Source organism: Peromyscus californicus, unplaced genomic scaffold (genome assembly GCF_007827085.1).
Source record: "Peromyscus californicus insignis strain IS unplaced genomic scaffold, ASM782708v3 Scaffold_3__1_contigs__length_106647218, whole genome shotgun sequence".
Taxonomy (NCBI): domain Eukaryota; kingdom Metazoa; phylum Chordata; class Mammalia; order Rodentia; family Cricetidae; genus Peromyscus; species Peromyscus californicus.
Genome location: NW_026294551.1, coordinates 72,215,247 through 72,233,772, shown reverse-complemented (window position 1 = coordinate 72,233,772; position 18,526 = coordinate 72,215,247). Strand labels below are relative to the sequence as shown.

Sequence of the window (18,526 nt, the reverse complement as noted above, 5' to 3'; positions counted from 1 at the left end):
AATCTGAAATTTCTAGAGCTGAGAAGATCCAAGTCTCTTGGATAGGCAAAGCCCTGAGACCATGGACCCTGAATGTCTTTTTCTTCTGCTGTGCCCTTACATGTTCGCTGCTGCTATCCTTCTCTGGTATCTGTCATGGTGTGAATAGGTGTGGGGAGATCCCCACTGCTTGTAAGGTAGAACCCCAGAAAACAATCTAAAGTTCACTAGGACACATAGATGAGGTAAAAGAAAAATACAAAGCAGTCTGAATGTTACCAGTTGACATATTTTCTTTGCTAGGGTTGTTTGATGATCAAAGGTGATGGTTAATTCCTTAAACCCATTCCTGCCCTCAGTCTTCTGATATAAAAAACTATTGATGAGTGGGTATGCACTCTAAAGATTTAAAGTACAACTGACTGGTGTTTTTTTTAAATGTATAAAAGTTAAGGTTTGTGATTCCTTTAAGAGTCCTTATAAGGGCCAGTCAGTGGTGGCCACGCCTTTAATCCCAGCACTCGGGAGGCAGAGGCAGTTGGGTCTCTGTGAGTTTGAAGCCAGCCTGGTCTACAGAGTGAGTTCCCAGACAGGCTCTAAAAGCTACACAGAGGAACCCTATCTCAGAAAAAAAAAAGATTCCTTATAAGATTACCTTTCAAGATAAATAAGGAAGTGATTGATTCTTTCTTTGTAACCAAAATATGCAGCTTGCCAACAAAAGAGTTGGTTGAGAAAAATTACTTTCTGCTTGTTCATGTTCTGTTAATCTGTAATAAGTTGGTTGGATGTAAATGTATATGGGTTATTGGGGTGACTTGGTTTTTAATCATGTAAGGAAGATGAAAAACATGTGTTTGCCTGTATTCATGATCATCATTCATTGAAAAATAGAATGTAACCACATTGTAATTCCTATGTTGCCTGAAAGATTTTTTGGGATATATAAGCTGTAGGAAAGTGCATATGGTAGAAGAATAGAGAATAGAGAATAAAGAAGGAAACCATCAAAAGAGAATGTGAATGTCTTTTCCCCTAACACCCTCAGATAGAACAGTCTAGTACGCACCAACTCAGTAGATTCATTTCCAGCCTTGCACTGCTGGAGGATGGCCCCCAAGGCAGCAAAAAGAGGACTCCTAGACATCACACATTTCTTCATTTTTGTACACAGATACCCAGACTGGTCCAGTGTTCACATGACCTTGCCTTGGATTAGTGATAGATGATTGTGATTATGGGACACTGAGAATTAACAGACAACAGAAGTCACAGCTATGGAAATGAGAACCTAGGGATCTGAAGCCCTGCAAGGTCACTGTGGAATGTAGGAAGCTTTATTGAATTCTGGGACCCAGAGAAGCAGTCATGGAAAGAATGTGTTCTGAGTCTAGGATTTTGCTTGGCTGTTTCTAGGATTGAGTCTTCTTGTGTTTTTTTACACCAGACAGAAACTCTTAGATTCAGCAATCCTCTTGCCTCAGGGTGTTGAACAACTAGTACTGCTGGTGTGTGTGCCCCACCACTAGGTCACAGATCAAAAATTTGATGTGAACTACACTTACCTGCTGGTATAAAGACAAACACTGAGCATAGTTAAGAAGTATGCTAGCTTAGTAGTGGCAGCTGTAGATTCTCCTCCAAGATCCACGACTTCACTAGCCCTGGGCAGTTGACTAGGTTTTGAGTACCAGGAATGTCTTCCCTCTTGTTGAGCGGATCCTGAGGCCAATTAGAGAGCTGTTGGTTACCTCTAAGGTATGCATGCCACTACTGCATCCTTAGGGTTATTGTGCCGTCAAGGACACTCTTCTTTACAGCAGAGGAAACCACCATAGAAAACCATAACCAACTAAAATGCAGAGTTGTGGAGGCCAGCTGAAATGGATCCATCTACAAGATAACTCCTGCATCCAAGGCTCAGGAAACATTGGAGAAGAGGAGACAGAAAGAGGGTAAGAGCCAGAGGATCAAGGAGTTTGCCGTGAGACTGTGTCTCCTGGGGATGTCAGAAGTTACACCCGTAAAGTCTCACTTACATGATTGCCTAAATGGGAGATGAATAAGGACAACAACAGATATACCAAAGTGGACTGGGGAGAGGCCAGGAGGCCTCGATCCTATACTCAGAACTACAGGCACTAAGGAATGCTGGGAGTGGGAGAAACAGTCTTCCTCTGGGAGGAGCACACCAATTGGCTATCCAGTGCCAAATGGTTAGCCCTGAAAGCATATGTCCAAGTAACACTATACAGACTCAGCTGGTTAAATATATATATATATATATATATATATATATATATATATATATATATATATATATATATATATATATAAACATATATGCACGTAACAACAATTAAAGAAAAAAGAGGTCATGAATTTGAAAGAGAGCAAGGAAGGTATATGGAAGGATTTGGATGGAAGAAAGAGAAGGGGAAAATGATGTAACTATAGTTTTAAAAAGAAAAAAAAATTTTAAGTTGAATGAGGAGGAAGATAGGGGACCAAGATGAAGGAAAGTCAATGAAATTCTCACAGGATCCAGAGACAAAGGGGAGTCATTCTCTATCCACGTGTGCCCCCCACAAATTATCTTAGAAACTCATTACTGAGTAGAAAACCCCATTGGTGTGTCTGTTGCATGCTGGCCAACTCTGCATAAACTTCCTGGTTTTCATTCCCTTTCTGCTGAATGCCCACTTCCCTGCACCTCTGCTGTCTCCCTGAATCATTTCTCTCAGCGGAGATACAGGAAGAGGGAAGAGAGTCCTCTAGAGGTCTGGGTAGGCTCATCCTGGTTCTAGCTGCTGGTCCTAGTTGTCTGTGCATGAGTGAGGAACTCATGGTTAACAAAAACAAGGCACCATGTGGGCTCCCTGGTGCCATCTTCCCTCAGAGACAGACCCTGTACCAAGTTTACATCTTACTCCCCAGGGCAGCCACTTTGGTGATTTATCTCCCAGGGCCTGAGTTAATAGAGACCAGGACTAGACCTGGGCCATTTTCCCCTCAGCCTAGACTCCTGGGAGATACCACATACTCCTCTCCACAATCAATTTCTATTTACCACTAATTAGCCTTTGGGGAGTCAACTCTTGGTTTGCCAATTAAAACAACTTAGAGAAGTTTGGCATCAGCTCAGTGAATGTTGAAACAAATGGTCATCCCTCAGTGCTGCACAGATCCCCAGACACTGCTCTCCTCAGAATGACTGGGGACTGCATCACCCCAGGGCCATTGGAATCACCTCCCTTAGATGTGTACATCAAGGTTACAAGCCTACCAGGCTGAATGTCTGTTGCAAGCAGAAGAAATCATTACAATGTCTAGAAATTATTGTTCTGTAGTATTTTGACTCCTGGTGTTTTAGGGAAAGGGCAAAGCTTTCTGGAACTTTCTCTCACGTAAAGTCAATGGACCTTCAGTAGATGACTTTGTTCTGGACATTGCCCCTTTACCACATGGGTCTTGGAAACTGGCTTCATCTACTTGCTGAGCCCTGAGTCCTTATGAACCTGGCTGTTTAGACTGAGTCCTCACACAGACAACCAAGCCTGTTTTCAGACAACTGCCCAGTGTCTGTCCTGAGTTTCATGTGTGTGTGTGTGTGTGTGTGTGTGTGTGTGTGTGTGTGTGTGTGTGTCCCACGGATACTGCGGAAAAAGAGGCTGACAAAATCCTGGGGCATCCTGTACTGTAGAAAGGGAGGGAGTTCCCAGAAGAGGGAGGGGTAAAGGAGAAAAGAGGAGAGAAAAGAGGGATAAGGCATGCCCAAAAGACACTGCAGCCAAAATGGAGGTGCTCCCTGTGGCTAAACAGGCAACAGATAGGGTGCCATAGGCCGGCATCCCAAGTCCAAAAGCGGAAATTTTAACATTCCCTCCAAATCTGAAACTTTTTGAATGCCAGCATGATACAGAAATTCTTGACCTCATGTAATCGGAATTAGTCAAAACAGGCACATTAAAAACACTTATAATTACCTCCAGGCTGCATGTACAGGGATCCATGAAACAAAACTGAGTTGCATGTTTGGACTTGGATTCCATATTTCGTTATGTATATGCAAATATTGCAAGATTAGAAGTTTTTGAAACACCAAACACTTCTGATCCCAAGTATTTTGGGAAAGGGATGCTTGGTGTCATTGTGATTCAATACAGGAAATAAACATCAGTAAGTCCAGACTGACGAAAGCAAGCAAAAGAACAAACAAGTGACCAGGGGACAAGAAACAGGCTCTCTAACAGATGTCCAGGCACCGCAGATTCCACGCCTCATCACATCCCGCAGAGTGCGGAGCTCAGTCCTCTCCTCTCCTTTGAAAGGCAGCTGGACTGAGTGACTTGCTGCCAAAGAACAGATTACTGCAGGGGAAAATTAATCTACACAGTGGAGAAATGATAAGTATCTCTTTGCCAAGCAATGAAGTTTAACATTGTCAGTGATAGCTCATGCTGACGTCCTAAATTTTTGCTATAACATGACAGTGTGAGGGAAAAATCCCTCAGAGGTGGTTCTTCCCCAAAGTCATAATGATGCTATAACTATGAAACTAGGAAACCCCAAATAGAATAATATTGGACAAAACGTCTGCCCAAGATTCCTCAAAACAATTAAGAATGTGAAAAGCAAGGGAAGACTGAGAAATTATTATAGTCAAAAGGAAAATCCAAAAGATGTGGAGCTTAATTGCCTCTTGTTCTGAAATAGCTTTTTTTCTTTTTTACCATAGAGATGTGTTTTCTTTAAATTTAAATCAGCAAAAATTAAATGCCAAGATATATTTATACATAGCTATATAATTAGACTAATGCACAAAAATGTACACTTATCCCTATTTAGATATAAACACACATTGTAAGTTTTCTATAATCAAATCCATGAACAGACTAAAAGTTCTGCAGATTAGAATAGCAAGTCCAGAAATACATAAAGATTCAAAATGGCGGAACAGCTATCTCCAGGGTCCCTCATTCAAAATAACCAGCAAAGACAGAAAACCATTGGAGGAAAACTAAAAATAAGAGAAGTGACTCCTTGTGTAAAGGGATCCTCAGTAAATACCAAACAGATACTGTGGAAGCTGGATGGAGTGGACAGCGTATTTGCAGGCTGACAGATCTGATAATGAGGGTCTGTAATCCCTGTACTCAGGAGGTCAAGACAGCGTATCATGAGTTCTAGCCCAACCTAGGCTACATAAGGATTTTCAGGCCACACCCAGCTACTTAGCAAGACACCACCTCTAAAATCCAAAAGTAAATAAATAAGAAAAAGGACAAACTAAAGGAAAACGAAACGTTCTAATTATTATTGGAACTATCCTTCTAGAACGAAGAAAAAAATTAAGATATTTCTAGATTAGCAGAAACCAAGGAGTGCATTTTCAGTAAATCTCTACAATAAATAATATAAGGAAACTTCAGGCTAAAATGAAAGTGTACTAGACAATGATGATGATAAACACCCAGGGCAATGACTTGTACTCGGGTCAACAATTCTCCCTTTCTATGTGACCCAAAGGCCAATGCATAAAATAATAATTATAAATTCATATTAGTTGTGATACAATGTATAAAGATGTAATATGTGACCTCATTAAAGGGAGGGGGGAGACAAGAGACATACAGGAACTCATCTGAGCCCAAGATATTGAATCTTCAGTTTGTTTTATTCAGACAAGGTTGTTGTAAGATTATGATGTTAATTACGGCTTTCAAAGTAATCAAGGAAGCAACTTAAAATACACAGAAAGGGAGAAGAGGGGGTCAAAGTGCAATGATACAAAAAAGAATCAAGTGAATAACAAAAAATGACAATAATAAAAGTTGAGAAACAAAAGATAAGACATGGAGAAAATAATTTAATGGCAAAAGTAAACCCTTCTTGGATGGTAACCATAAGTGTCAGTGAATTAAATTATTATTGGTAAGCAGAGATGTGTTCCAAAAATATCCTCCACCACTCAAGCTCATGCACACATCTGTAATCAAACACAGTGGTGGGCGGTGAAGGACATCAATGTAGTAAGAAAATTGTAAGGAAGAAAGGTAGGGGAGAGTGAGAGGATCTAGGATGCGAAAATGCCCCAAACTCAGGATTTACATATATAAAATTGTCAAAGAAAATAAAATCAAAGATGACATATGAACTAGAGAATAGAATCCACCTGTAAAATATATCCTGCTACATGAAGAACTCTTAAGATTTAGTGGTGGTGGTGGGGATTTCTTTTGTAGCCAAAACTCGTCTACTGTAAAGGGTCTTGCTATCCCATCAACAACAACTTAAACAATTGCTTTAAATATCTAGATAAGAGGACAGGGGAAAGGTGGCTCAGCAGGTAAAGACACTTGCTGCCATGCCAGATAAACTGGGTTTGATTGATTCCCAGAACCTGCGTGGTGGAGAGAACCAGCTCCTGCAAGCTCTCCTCTGACCTGCGTGTGTACACTCCCACATGTATATACAGGAAGGAGGGCAGGAGGGAGGGTAGGAGGGTGGGAGGAAGGACAAAACAAGGCTGGAGGGACAGAGCACTGCCTGGCATGTGTGAAGCCCTGGTTTCAATCCCACCCCAGCAATACAATAACAAAACAAGATAAAAAGATTGAAAACAACATGCTCACATTAACCAATGATAAATGGACAAAATTATCCAGTGACAAGAGGGTCATCGTCACATCATTATTTGGGGCTTGAAAAGTGGCTATGTTTTGAGAAATACTTTACTATTCCAGTAGAAATATAAATATAGTAAACACTTGGGCTGGAGAGAAGACTAATGGGTTAAGAGTCTAGGATGGACTCCCGGCACCCAAACAATAGTAATTACTGTCCATAGCTCTGGTCCAGTAACTCTCCTGACCTCCTCCATTATTGCACATACGGTGTATAGACTTATAAAGGCAAACACTCATATGCTTAAAAAATAAAAAGCAGTAACAATTGTATTTCTGGGAGTTTTCACTTTCTGTTTTGTGCTTACTGCATTTCTCATAGAGTTACAACTGGCTTTGACGTATAAGCTCCTTCATCATGACGGTGCATCCTGCTCTCCGGCCCTCCTCTCACCGGCCTCTCAAAGAACACCAAAGGAAAGGGAAGCAAGGTGGTCATGTTTGTACAATTGTTCCACAGGGATTGATTTCAAGACAATATTTGCTGTTTTCAGACAGAATGCAAACAATGAGCACTTAGCATGGGTCCCTAATGGGGACCTCTGAGGAATGGGCCCTAGGGTGCCCATTCGTAGTCATGGCAACCCTGATCTCCAGGGATGGCGGGTCTATTTACTCTCATCACCAAAGCTTGACCATAGAGAGCCATGCATCTCTTCCTAGATGCTCTCCAGTGGTGAAATGTCCCACAAATGAATTGGCTCAAATACAGCATCAAACATGGAATTCACAGATGGGGAAATTGTGTGAAAGCCACCGACAGCACAGACAGCAGAGGGAAAGGCAGCTGGCCAGGCAGGTGAGGCACTAGTACCTCAGCAGCAGACAGGGTCACCAATGGGGAAAACGGGTCCAGGATCATAGGAAAAGCTTCTTGGTCGACACTCAAACCTTTCTTGGTCAAGATGTGCTGCCCACCAGGAACAGGGCAGTCTCTCTGCAAGACAAAGTTCTAGATGGGAAGAGGAAGTGGGCAACTTAGGGCTAGCTGGGTGAGGCACAGAAACTGAAGTTTATTGAGAATCTTGGCCAGATGTACACAACCAAGAGGTGGTAGGGATGTGGAGGAAGAAGGGGTGAAGAGAAGAAAAGAGAGGATGGGAGAGGGAGAGGATGAGGGAGAGAGAGAGGGAAAGAAGAGAGAGAGAGAGAGGGGGGAGGGAGAGAGAGAGAGGGAGAGAGGGAGGGAGAGAGAGAGGGAGGGAGAGAGAGAGGGAGGGGGAGAGAGAGAGAGAGAGAGAGAGAGAGAGAGAGAGAGAGAGAGAGAGAGAGAGAGAGAGAGAGAGAGAGAGAGCGAGCGCACACACTAAAAGATAGTCTCTGGGTAAGATGCTCCAAATCACTGCCTTGCTGTTTGTTTTTGTATGCCCATCCACTGTGATCTCTGATCACATAAGGAATGTGCTCAAGCTACACAGATGCCATTCTTCCAGCTATCTACTTGGTTTTAGAAGTTGGTCCAGGTAAGATGAGCTCACATCTCTGCACTATGCTCCTGTTTTCACTAATTTCACTCACAGTAATAGACACCTCATTGTCTCCATAATCCATAAATCCTTAGCCAGTCTTTGCCAAGGGTTTTTTATATGCTTCTCCCTGCTGGTTCTTTCTTTTTCTCCATCCAACTCCTTTGATCTCCAGGGGAAAACACTTTCTCTCCTTTCCTGCTGAAACACCAACAATTCCCTCAAGGATGCTGTAGTCTTATTTTACCTGAACCCGCCTCTGGGTATTTTTTCTGCTGGGAGTATTTTTTAAATACACTGCATGGATTTTCTCTTTGCCAATCAGTAATGCTCTTTCTTCCAGAAAGAAATAATCCAGGGGCTGTAGGGATGGCTCAGCAGTTAAGAGCATGCACTGCTCTTGCAGAGGACCCGAGTTCAGTTCCCAGCACCTATGTTGGGTGGCTCACAACAATCCAGAGGATCCAATTCCCTCTTCTGGCTCCATAAACACATACACTCACTTGCACACACTCACACAGAGACACACCTAATTAAAAAACAAAATAAATCCTTATAAAATAATTCATACAATTGTACCTGTTCTTCTTCTTGGGATGTGGAAGTTGGAGGAGCTTGTACGCAGCTGGAGTAGTGGACCAATAGCAGTGGACTAGGGTGAAAACAGGTCTGCGGCAGATAAAATGCTGAGAGTTTAGAGCCACTGGACAGACCTATCAAAGCCCAGGAACATTCCAAAGTCTGAGAATATAGCAGAGCCTCAAACACAATCTGCACATTTGTAGACAGCATCCAATAAACAATTTACCATGTGGTTAAACTGTCAACAAATGGCAGCTGTATGAAATACAGCATAAAGATAGCCAGATGGGTCCTTAAACCTGTAGCCCCCAGTGCTGAGTAGCCTAATAGAGGAGGATAGCTTGAGTCCATAGTATCAAGACCAGCCTGGGTGCCATAGCAATATCCTGTCTCAGAAAAACATATAGCTTGAGCAAATACATATACATACGTGTGTGTTTATATAGTAAAAGGAAGATCACAAGATTATCTTGAGTTCTCCTTTCTAATATGCAATTGATTAATTACATGACCAATCCAATAGGTTTCTTTATTCACAAGGTGAATTATATTAACCTCAATCATTAGACGAAGTTTAAATATTGCAAAAGAAAGCAAACAAGTTTAGAAATAGACAGTAGAAGTGGTTTACAAAACTACAGCCACTCGTAAATAAAACATGTTGAAATTAACCAGGATTTTGTTTAAGATTACAAAAGAGACAGTTCAGTTTTAGTTCATTCTAAACCTATCATTAAACTGTTTCAAATGATATGTTTTTGCTCAAATGTTAGCAAATGATCTGGATGCATGATAAAACTGTTCTCCACAGACATGGATGGGGACAATCAGACTATGGTCACAGAATTCCTCCTCCTGGGACTCACTGGACAATCAGAGAAAGAAGAGATCGTCTTTGGGATGTTCTTGTGGATGTACTTGGTCACCATCTCTGGGAACCTTCTTATCATGCTGGCTATCAGCTGTGACCCTCATCTCCACACACCCATGTACTTTTTCTTGGCCAACCTCTCCAGTGTTGACATTAGTGCTCCGTCTGTCACTGTCCCCAAGGCACTGGTAAATCACATGTTGGGAAGCAAGTCCATCTCTTACATGGAGTGCATGACCCAGATCTATTTCTTCATAGCATTCAGCAACATGGATGGCTTCCTGCTGAGTGTGATGGCCTATGACCGATATGTGGCTATTTGTCACCCACTCCACTACACCATGATGATGAGGCCCAGACTCTGTGTCCTCCTGGTGGTCATATCTTGGGTCATCACAAACCTGCATGCTCTCTTGCACACTCTGCTCATGGTTCGCCTCACCTTCTGTTCCCACAATGCAGTGCACCACTTCTTTTGTGACCCTTACCCTATCATGAAGCTCTCTTGTTCTGACACCTTTATCAACGACCTGATGGTCTTCACCATTGGTGGGCTGGTATTTCTGACACCATTTACATGCATTATTGTTTCCTATGCCTACATCTTCTCTAAGGTTCTGAAATTACAGTCTGCCCACGGAATAAGGAAAGCCCTGTCCACATGTGGATCTCACCTCACCGTGGTCTCCCTTTTCTATGGGTCAATCCTGGGCATTTATATGCACCCTTCATCCACCTACACAGTACAGGACACAGTGGCTACTGTCATCTTCACAGTGGTGACACCCATGGTCAATCCCTTCATCTACAGCCTGAGGAATCGTGACATCAAAGGAGCCCTGAGGAAGATAATTCTTAGATCTTAGTGTTTGAAAATTTTAGAACTGAGAGAATTCCTGGACATCATAAATTTGTTCATCTTTACAGAGAACCCCATGTTGCTAGGTCTAAAACCCACTGTGATCATTCCTGGAATTAGGGCTATGTGGTCATGGTCACCCTTTTAAATCTGAGGTTGACAAGAGATTATTGTTGCCAAACCAGTAATTTGTTATGTCTTTAAAGGCTTGGTTTTAAAGCTCTCTCTTTCCACGCAAGAAGAGTTGAAGTTTAGACATATTTGAAATTATTTCTCTGGGGAAAGGTCCAGCAACTGTCTAAGGAAAACTCCCACAGTGAACAAGGAAACTTCAGAGGATTTTATAGCTGATCCTCTTCAGAGTCGCAACTCCCCAAAGGCCTCAGTTATCCTCATGACTGACATAGAAAGGCTAGTTTGTCTGGATCTGAACAGCTATGATCTGTTAATTATAGAATCATCATCTCTACTGTATGGGTTTCTTTACTTCTGTAGGGTACAGAGGAAACCCTGAGAAACCCTGAGTGAATGTGTATTGTTGACACAGGCACAGCCATGTGAAGGACTTCAATACCTCAGCCCCATGAGATTGGCAGGTAAGGCTCAATAGGGATGGCAAAGCTTTCCCTAGGAATCTAAGTGTGAGTGAGTGAGTGAGTGAGGGAGTGAGTGAGTGAGTGAGTGAGTGAGCAAAGATTAGCAGCTACAGCTTTCTCCTCCAGCATGTTTACAGCCTGAGACTGCTCAACTACAGAGACTTCCTAGGGAGACTAGCTAGCCCCTCCCCTGGGGTTGTGCATAATAAACACACTGAGGTTCTGGGTTGTGATGGTTAATAGGAGCCCTCCATCAGAGTGAGCAGCCTCACCTGATCCTAGGTTTCCTTTATTTGTATCTGTCCTTTCTTCCTTGCCTCATCACCCCTAGTCAGGGTTCCAGGACGCAAGTCGCAACAAATCACAGTGTATTGCTCCTCAGGTGACTCTTCCTGTGTCTCATCGCCCATCACAGCTCAGGATATGGCTCTTGCTGGGCTCCCCCACATACACACAACCTGACTGTGTGGTGTTTCACTACTGAGCACAGGTACAATACAGGAATAAGCAACAGACGCTTCAGACGTCGTCTGTGTCCCAGATGGAATCCTTAGTGTCCCTTCAAGTCTCTGCTGGAAGCAGAGATTATCTTAAAGCTGAAGTGTCCAGCATAGGGACATAGGGACATAAATTAATGGTCAGATCCCAACTGGAAGCCAGAACTTCAATTCCAATTCTGAGTTCATTTGGTGTACGATACTAGTGTCTTTGACGTCAGACTCTTGTATTCCACACCTGAGGACTGAGAGTCCACAAGGTTGCTTCCCACTGTCTTGCCTCATGTCCAGACAGTACTCCTGTCAATCTCTGCTTAGTTATAAGTAGCCAAACTCCCCATCTCTGCCCCTCAATGGAAATTGTGTATAAAGAGGAGGATAGGGGGCTGGTGAGGCAGTCTGCTGTGTAACCTGACCACTTGGCTGGACCCCCGGGTCACACAATGGAGAGAGAGAACAGATGCCCAAAAATGGCCTCTGACCTCCACATGTGCTCTGTGCCACACATGTACCCCACGCTACAATAGTAAAATTATTAAAGAGGAGGATGGGAACAGGAAGTCTATGGGTTTATCAAAAGGCAATGAGTCAAAAGGAAAAAAACAACCACTCCACCTCTCCCCTCTGAGAAAAGTCATCATTTGTCACGGAGAAAATCTGCTTGGAAGGAGTAAAAGAGCGAATATGATCAAAATATATTGCGTACATTTTGAAAACGTCCTAGTGAAACCCATCATTCTGTACAGGTAATCACAAATTTAAAAAGAAAGAAAGAAAGAAAAGAAACTTTAAAAAGATGTGGGCACACACAAAGCCTCCACAAAGGAGCCCGGCAATTTTTTCTCTAGGGCCTAAATTAGTAGACTTCAGGCCTGGTCCAAAAGCCCCCTTACTCTCAGCCTAGACTTCTGGGAGCACCATATAGATGATTTCTGTCTAGTACTGATAAGCCTTTGGGGCCAACTGTTTGCAAACCACTGACAACCGGAGAAACGTTTGGCTTTACCTGAGTGGTTGTTGAAACAGATGGCTGACCCTCGCTCTGCACAGTTCCCCAGACACCGTTGTATCTGGGCAGAAAGTGGAATGGGCACCAGCATTCACCTCCCTCTGCTTCCAGGCTGCAGATGCAATGTGACCGGCTGCCTCACACGGCCACCACCATTTCCTCTCACCACGGTGGACTGTGTCCCCTCAAACCATGAGTCAAAATGAACACTTCCTCAAGTACCTTTGCCAGACATTCTGTCACAGCAAGGAGAAGACGCACGGATGCAGAGCCGCACCTGGGACAGAGACCCTTTCCCAGAATTCTCTACCTCTTGTGTGTCGGTCCAATCTCCAAAACTTTTTTTTTTGTTGACATTTCAATGAACTTCAAAAAAATAAATTCTGAATATAATGTAGTTATGTCTGTTGCCAGTTAGGATCTCTGCTCCTCATATCTCTCATCCTTTGATAAGAATAGAAATGGGCAGAGACCATTTAGAAAAGATGTGGCCAGCATCTTCAGTGAATCCACTGGGGTCCAGTAGATTCCCACAGAAAATGTACACCATTGACCTGCAGTAGGAACAATGTTCCTCTTCCTTCGTTAGCCCTTAGGGCCGTGGTTCTCAGATTCTAATACTGCAACTCTTCAATACAGTTCTTCATGTTGTGGTAACTCCCAACCATAATGTTATTTCATTGCTACTTCATAACTGTAATTTTGCCACTGTTATAAATTGTAATATGAATATCTGATATGCAAACCCTAGGGGGTCATGACCCACAGGTTGAGAATCACTGCCTTGGAGAGTCAGAGGAAGCAAGGCAAACTCCCTCCTGAATAGCCTGTAATAAGGCACTTTGGGGGTTCTCTCTGTGCTAGACATTATAAAACTACCAACATTCATGAAATGAAACTGTTCCAGCCCAGAGGAAGACAAACTGTGCCACCCAGGAGCCCAGGTACGGCACCCTCACCAGAGAACAGTGAGAAAAGAGGGGCCTGCTACCTACACAGAGGTGGCCATTGTTGGTCAGCTTTTGCTTTAGCTGCTCACAGTTTCATGGCACCTGCTCTCCTATCTGGCAACAGTCAGGCCTGAAGAAGGTAAGGAAGTGACCCAAGGGGGAAATCTTGATACATTTTGGTTGTCTAGATAATATTTTGGATGTTGTTTCGTTGTGGCTTGAGAGTACTATGCCTCAGTAGTGAACCCTATGACAGGTAGAAAGTGCATATTTGATCATGTCGGGAACTGGTGCAATGGCCCGGTTACATACGCCCTCACTCAGGTAACTGCAGACCCCACACTCCCCAAGTTCCCCCAGAATTACTGTCTTCTGCACAGTGACTTTGTAAAGTGTTCTTCAAACCACCCCACATAGGACCTCAGAGCCATGCTAAGCCCCAATCTACAGAGGTGTTGAACATCTGAGTGGAAAGGAAGCAGACTACTTTGGGGAGATGGAGGATCCCACTCCTGATGGGAGCCATGTGGTTGAAGCATCATACAGGTTTCAGCAAGGCAGGTGGCAAGTTCCAGGAATGGCAGGTGGAACCACTCATGCCACCTACCAGGGCCCCTGCCAAACTCCTCTGCTCAGGTGGGCAGTCACGGAACTTCAGTTTGCTTCTGGAGAGATGGTAGGATGCCAGGGCCAGAACCCAGGGAAAGGAGTTCAGACCAGCTCAGGCAGTTGGGTCAGAAGAGGGCAGCTGGAATTGGAGAGTTGCTCTGTCACCTATGACACGTAGGTCTGAGGCCAGCATGTTATAGGAATGGACTGGGTATTGAGCCTTGGATGTCCAGGTTCCTATGTCCTTGTACAAAAATATGGACAGACACATGTGCATAGTAACAGAAAAGGAGACGGTCTGGAGAAGGAGAAAGTCTTTTCCAAGTGGGTGGGGGATTGGCTAGGACTGGAGAAAGCTCAAAGGCACAGGGATGCCCAGTAAAATGGGACATTTGCACAAAGTATGGGTGTTTTTCTTTTTTTGTTTTTGGCACATGCTACATGTCAGCCTTGGTGTGTTATCTGCCCTTGGTTTCTTTCATATGCTGATCTTTTGTGGTGCTAAACTCAAGCCCAGTGCCTTGTGCATGGAGACCAGTACTTATTCACTGAACTGTCCCCTTGGTCTTCCAGATACCTCTCTCTCGCCCTCCTCTTCCGCTGCTCACTATTGTCACCCAGACCAGGTCGAGGGGAAACTGAGAAAAGTCATCTGCTCAAGAATCTGATCCATTTCTAGATTAAGCAGGAGCCAGGGTGGGGGCAGGGGCACCAGTCTCCTCTGTCTTTGTCTGCCTCGATTTCCTCTGGAGTTGCAGTGTGCTGAGGATGGGATGAGGACAGCTGGAGAGGGGTCGGCTCAAAGTACAAGGTCTTGATCAACCAGAAAGGGTACTAATATTTCTCTTGAGATTATTAGATGATGGAAGGCAATACTGACTTTAAAAGAAAATATTTTTCTGACTTTTTGTTTTTTATTCATTCTCTCATATATTACATCCTGACCTCAGTTTCCCCTCCCTCCTCTCCTCCCAGTCCCTTCTCCCCAGATCTTCCCTCTCCCTGGATCTACTTCTCCTCTGTTTCCCTTCAGGAAAGGGTAGACCTCCCAGGGATATCAACCAAACAAGGCATAAGTTACAATAAGACTAGGCACACCCCTTCATCTCAAGGCTGGGTGTGGCAACCCTGGAGGAGGGAAAATATCCCCAAAGTAGGCGAAAGAGTCGGAGACATCCACAAGCTCCCATTGTTGGGAGTTCCACAAGAACATCAAGCTAAGAAACCGCACCATATGCAGAGGACCTAGGTCAGAGCCGTACAGGCTCCCTCACTGTCAATTGTTTTTATTGTGTAATATTCTCCACACATTTCCCCTCATAAGCCAAGCACCTTTTACCCAAGACTCTGTGAATTTTTGACACATCTCAATTACCTCCCCCTTGTCTGCCCTTCAAGAGTTCCTTCTTTCTTTCTTTCTTTCTTTTCTTTCTTTCTTTCTTTCTTTCTTTCTTTCTTTCTTTCTTTCTTTCTTTCTTTCTTTCTTTCTTTCTTTCTCTGTCTGTCTTTCTTTCTCTGTCTGTCTTTCTTTCTTTCTCTGTCTGTCTTTCCCTTTGTCTGTCTCTCCATCTTCTTCCTGTATGCATGTATATGTATGCATGTCTTTTCGAGTCAGGGTCTCATATGCTCCCAGGCTGGCCTCAAACTCTTCCTCCACCTCCAGAGTGCGGGAATCACAGGTGTGTGCCACTACTCCTGGTTTGTGCTGTGCTGGGGATCAAAGCCAGGACTTCAGGGATGCTAGGCAAGCGCTCTACTAACCGAGCTGCAGTCCCAGCCCATCCTCCTTGCCTTGCAACATGTCAGTTGTGTGCCTCTTTGGCGCTTTCTGGAATACAGTCGTGTCACCAGGGGGCAGGGTCTGGTCCTGTATTATCTGGTGGTCTGACAGGGACCAAACAGCACACTTCATGTGCACCTGCTTGATGCCTGAGTGAGCAACTGGGTGAGAACCCCCCGCTTCTGCCATTTTACTTTGAACCTGAATGAAAGTAAAAGATGTCCTTTAAGAATTCAAACTCTAAGATGGGAGTATTGGCACGTGGCTGTAATCTCAGTACCCAGAGGTGGAGGCAGAAGGATCAGGAGTTCAGGGTCATCTTCAGCTAATAGCAAGTTCAAGGCCAGCCTGGGCTAAATGAGACCCTGTCTCAAAAAACAAACACTAAGAATCCCTTACATTTCTGTTTCAAGTGATAGAAGTGAATGGTCTGCATCTAAAATCATCTTTCTGTAACAGACAGAACACTGTCTCCATCCCAGCTTTCAGAACTGCCTCAGCGTCTCCACCACCCGGAGTGGCAGGCTAACTGGTGGGAAGTGTGTAGATGGTAGACATTTCCCCCAGTGACTTCAGGACCAGAATAGGAGGGGACCTTGGTGATCAGAACCAACTACCTGGAGCAGAGGGTATTATCTCTGCTGCTTGGGGAGTCCTCTACCTTTGCTGTGCCTTCCAGTCTCCCGGGGACACTCATAAACTCCTACAGAGGAAGGATCCTAGAGACACAAAGGAAATCAGTATAGAGAGCAATCACGGGGCATTTTCTAAAGCAAACTGACTGTTTATTGATTATTAGCTCTTTCATTTTCCTGACTGATTGATGCTCTATGAGAATGAGTGTAAGAATGTTCCAGGGCTTAAGATTTCCCAAGGGGCCGAGTGGTGGTGGCGCACGCCTTTAATCCCAGCACTCGGGAGGCAGAGCCAGGCGGATCTCTGTGAGTTCGAGGCCAGCCTGGGCTACCAAGTGAGTTCCAGGAGAGGCGCAAAGCTACACAGAGAAACCCTGTCTCAAAAAACAAAAAAAACAAAACAAAAAAAAAAGATTTCCCAAGGGTCAGAAATCCAGATTTCCCATGAATATTTTAACTATCAACCAGTGTGAAATGTTTTGCAGAACATCAAAGATGCTCATCAGCTTCCATTGCTGTAACTAACATCTGAGGCAATCAACTCATAGAGATGGAAGGTTGATTTTGTCTCACAGTTTTAGAGGGGTTTCAGTCCAGAGTCAATTGGCTCCTTTGCTTGTGGCCTGTGGTGAGGCAGCACATGGTGTTAGAAGTGTGTGATGTAACAAAGTCGTGTATGTTGTGGACAGGACAAGAAAGAGAGGGAGGGCTAGGGCCACCTCAAGCACACATCCCAGTGGCCAGAAGATCCATCAGCAGTCCAACTTCAAAAAATGCTATCTATCTATCTATCTATCTATCTATCTATCTATCTATCTATCATCTATCTATCAGTCTGTCTATCTATCTATCTGTCTGTCTATCTATCTATCTGTTTTTGTGTGAATAAGCTTTTTGCCTGCATGTATGTAGTGCACCACCTGTGTGAAGTATGCATGGGACCCAGAAGGGGACGTCATATCTTCTAGAACTGGAGATACATACTGTTGTGAGCTGCCAAGGGCAGCCAGTGCTCTTAACCAGCCTAGACATGACTCCAGTCTCAGGCCCTGCTTCTTCAAATTGCCATCACTTCTCAGCAGATCACCCTGGAAACCATGTCCACAACATATGGTCCTTCATGGAACAGTCCAGACACAGGCTCAAAGAAAACACACCTGGAGGCCAGGTCTGGCTGGTCGAAATCAGTTTACCCACCTCTGGTCTCAGTAGTCACAGGCCCTGGGTTACTTGGAGTCTCTACATGTCATCCTCCTTCAGGGTGTCACGGCAGACACTCCTATAGACCGATGACCTTGGACTTGTCAACACTGGCACTGGCTGAACAATGTCCAGGTCAGCTCTCAATTCTCACTATGTAGGAATGCATCTCTTGCTTTAAATTTATTTCTTTAAAAAAAAACTGTGTGTGGATCATATTTGCAGGCAGGTGCTTTTGGAAGCTAGAAAAGGGCATTGGAGTCCCTCCCACACATAACCTATTCTGCTTCCTTCCTGTCCTGGGTTCCCGAGCTAGTCACACACTCAGTTTGAAGATGCTGGGAATGTTTGCCAGCACGTTCCTACTGTGCTCTGCCTCCTTGCTGCAGGTGCTTTGAGGCCAGGCTCATTTCCTGGTGTCCCTGCACTCCATGGCTGCTGCAGTGTTGACTTTTGCCAGCCTACAGTCTAATGCTACAGATAACCTTACTTCAGTTTCAGTGTGCTTTTACACACAAATGTAGCAAAGAAAGCAATGATCCAAGGCAGGTTGTTTGAGTTCAGAAAAACATGATCAGAAAAACATGTAAATAAACTTCAGTAAGCACACACTAAACATGGGCAGAGTAACCCTTTCCCAGAACTTCCTCAGACAGACCAATTTAAACACAATTGACTGGCATGTACTGTAGATTCTATCTGGGAAAGCATGGAAGCAAGGCAGAGGCAGAATCCAGATTCAGGGTACACTGACCAGATTGGGTTCTAGAGCTATATTCTGACTCCAACAAGAATAAACGTGTTTTA

General features: G+C 44.0%; 1 protein-coding gene across 1 annotated transcript; it reads left to right on the top strand.

Annotated features, from left to right (window-relative positions):
• The first annotated feature begins 9,526 nt into the window (after positions 1–9,526).
• Positions 9,527–10,450, top strand: LOC128122991 (olfactory receptor 1361-like). The gene has a single exon (XM_052758898.1). It carries the CDS (start codon positions 9,527–9,529, stop codon positions 10,448–10,450), a length of 924 nt encoding a protein of 307 aa, XP_052614858.1.
• The last annotated feature ends 8,076 nt before the right edge of the window (positions 10,451–18,526 follow it).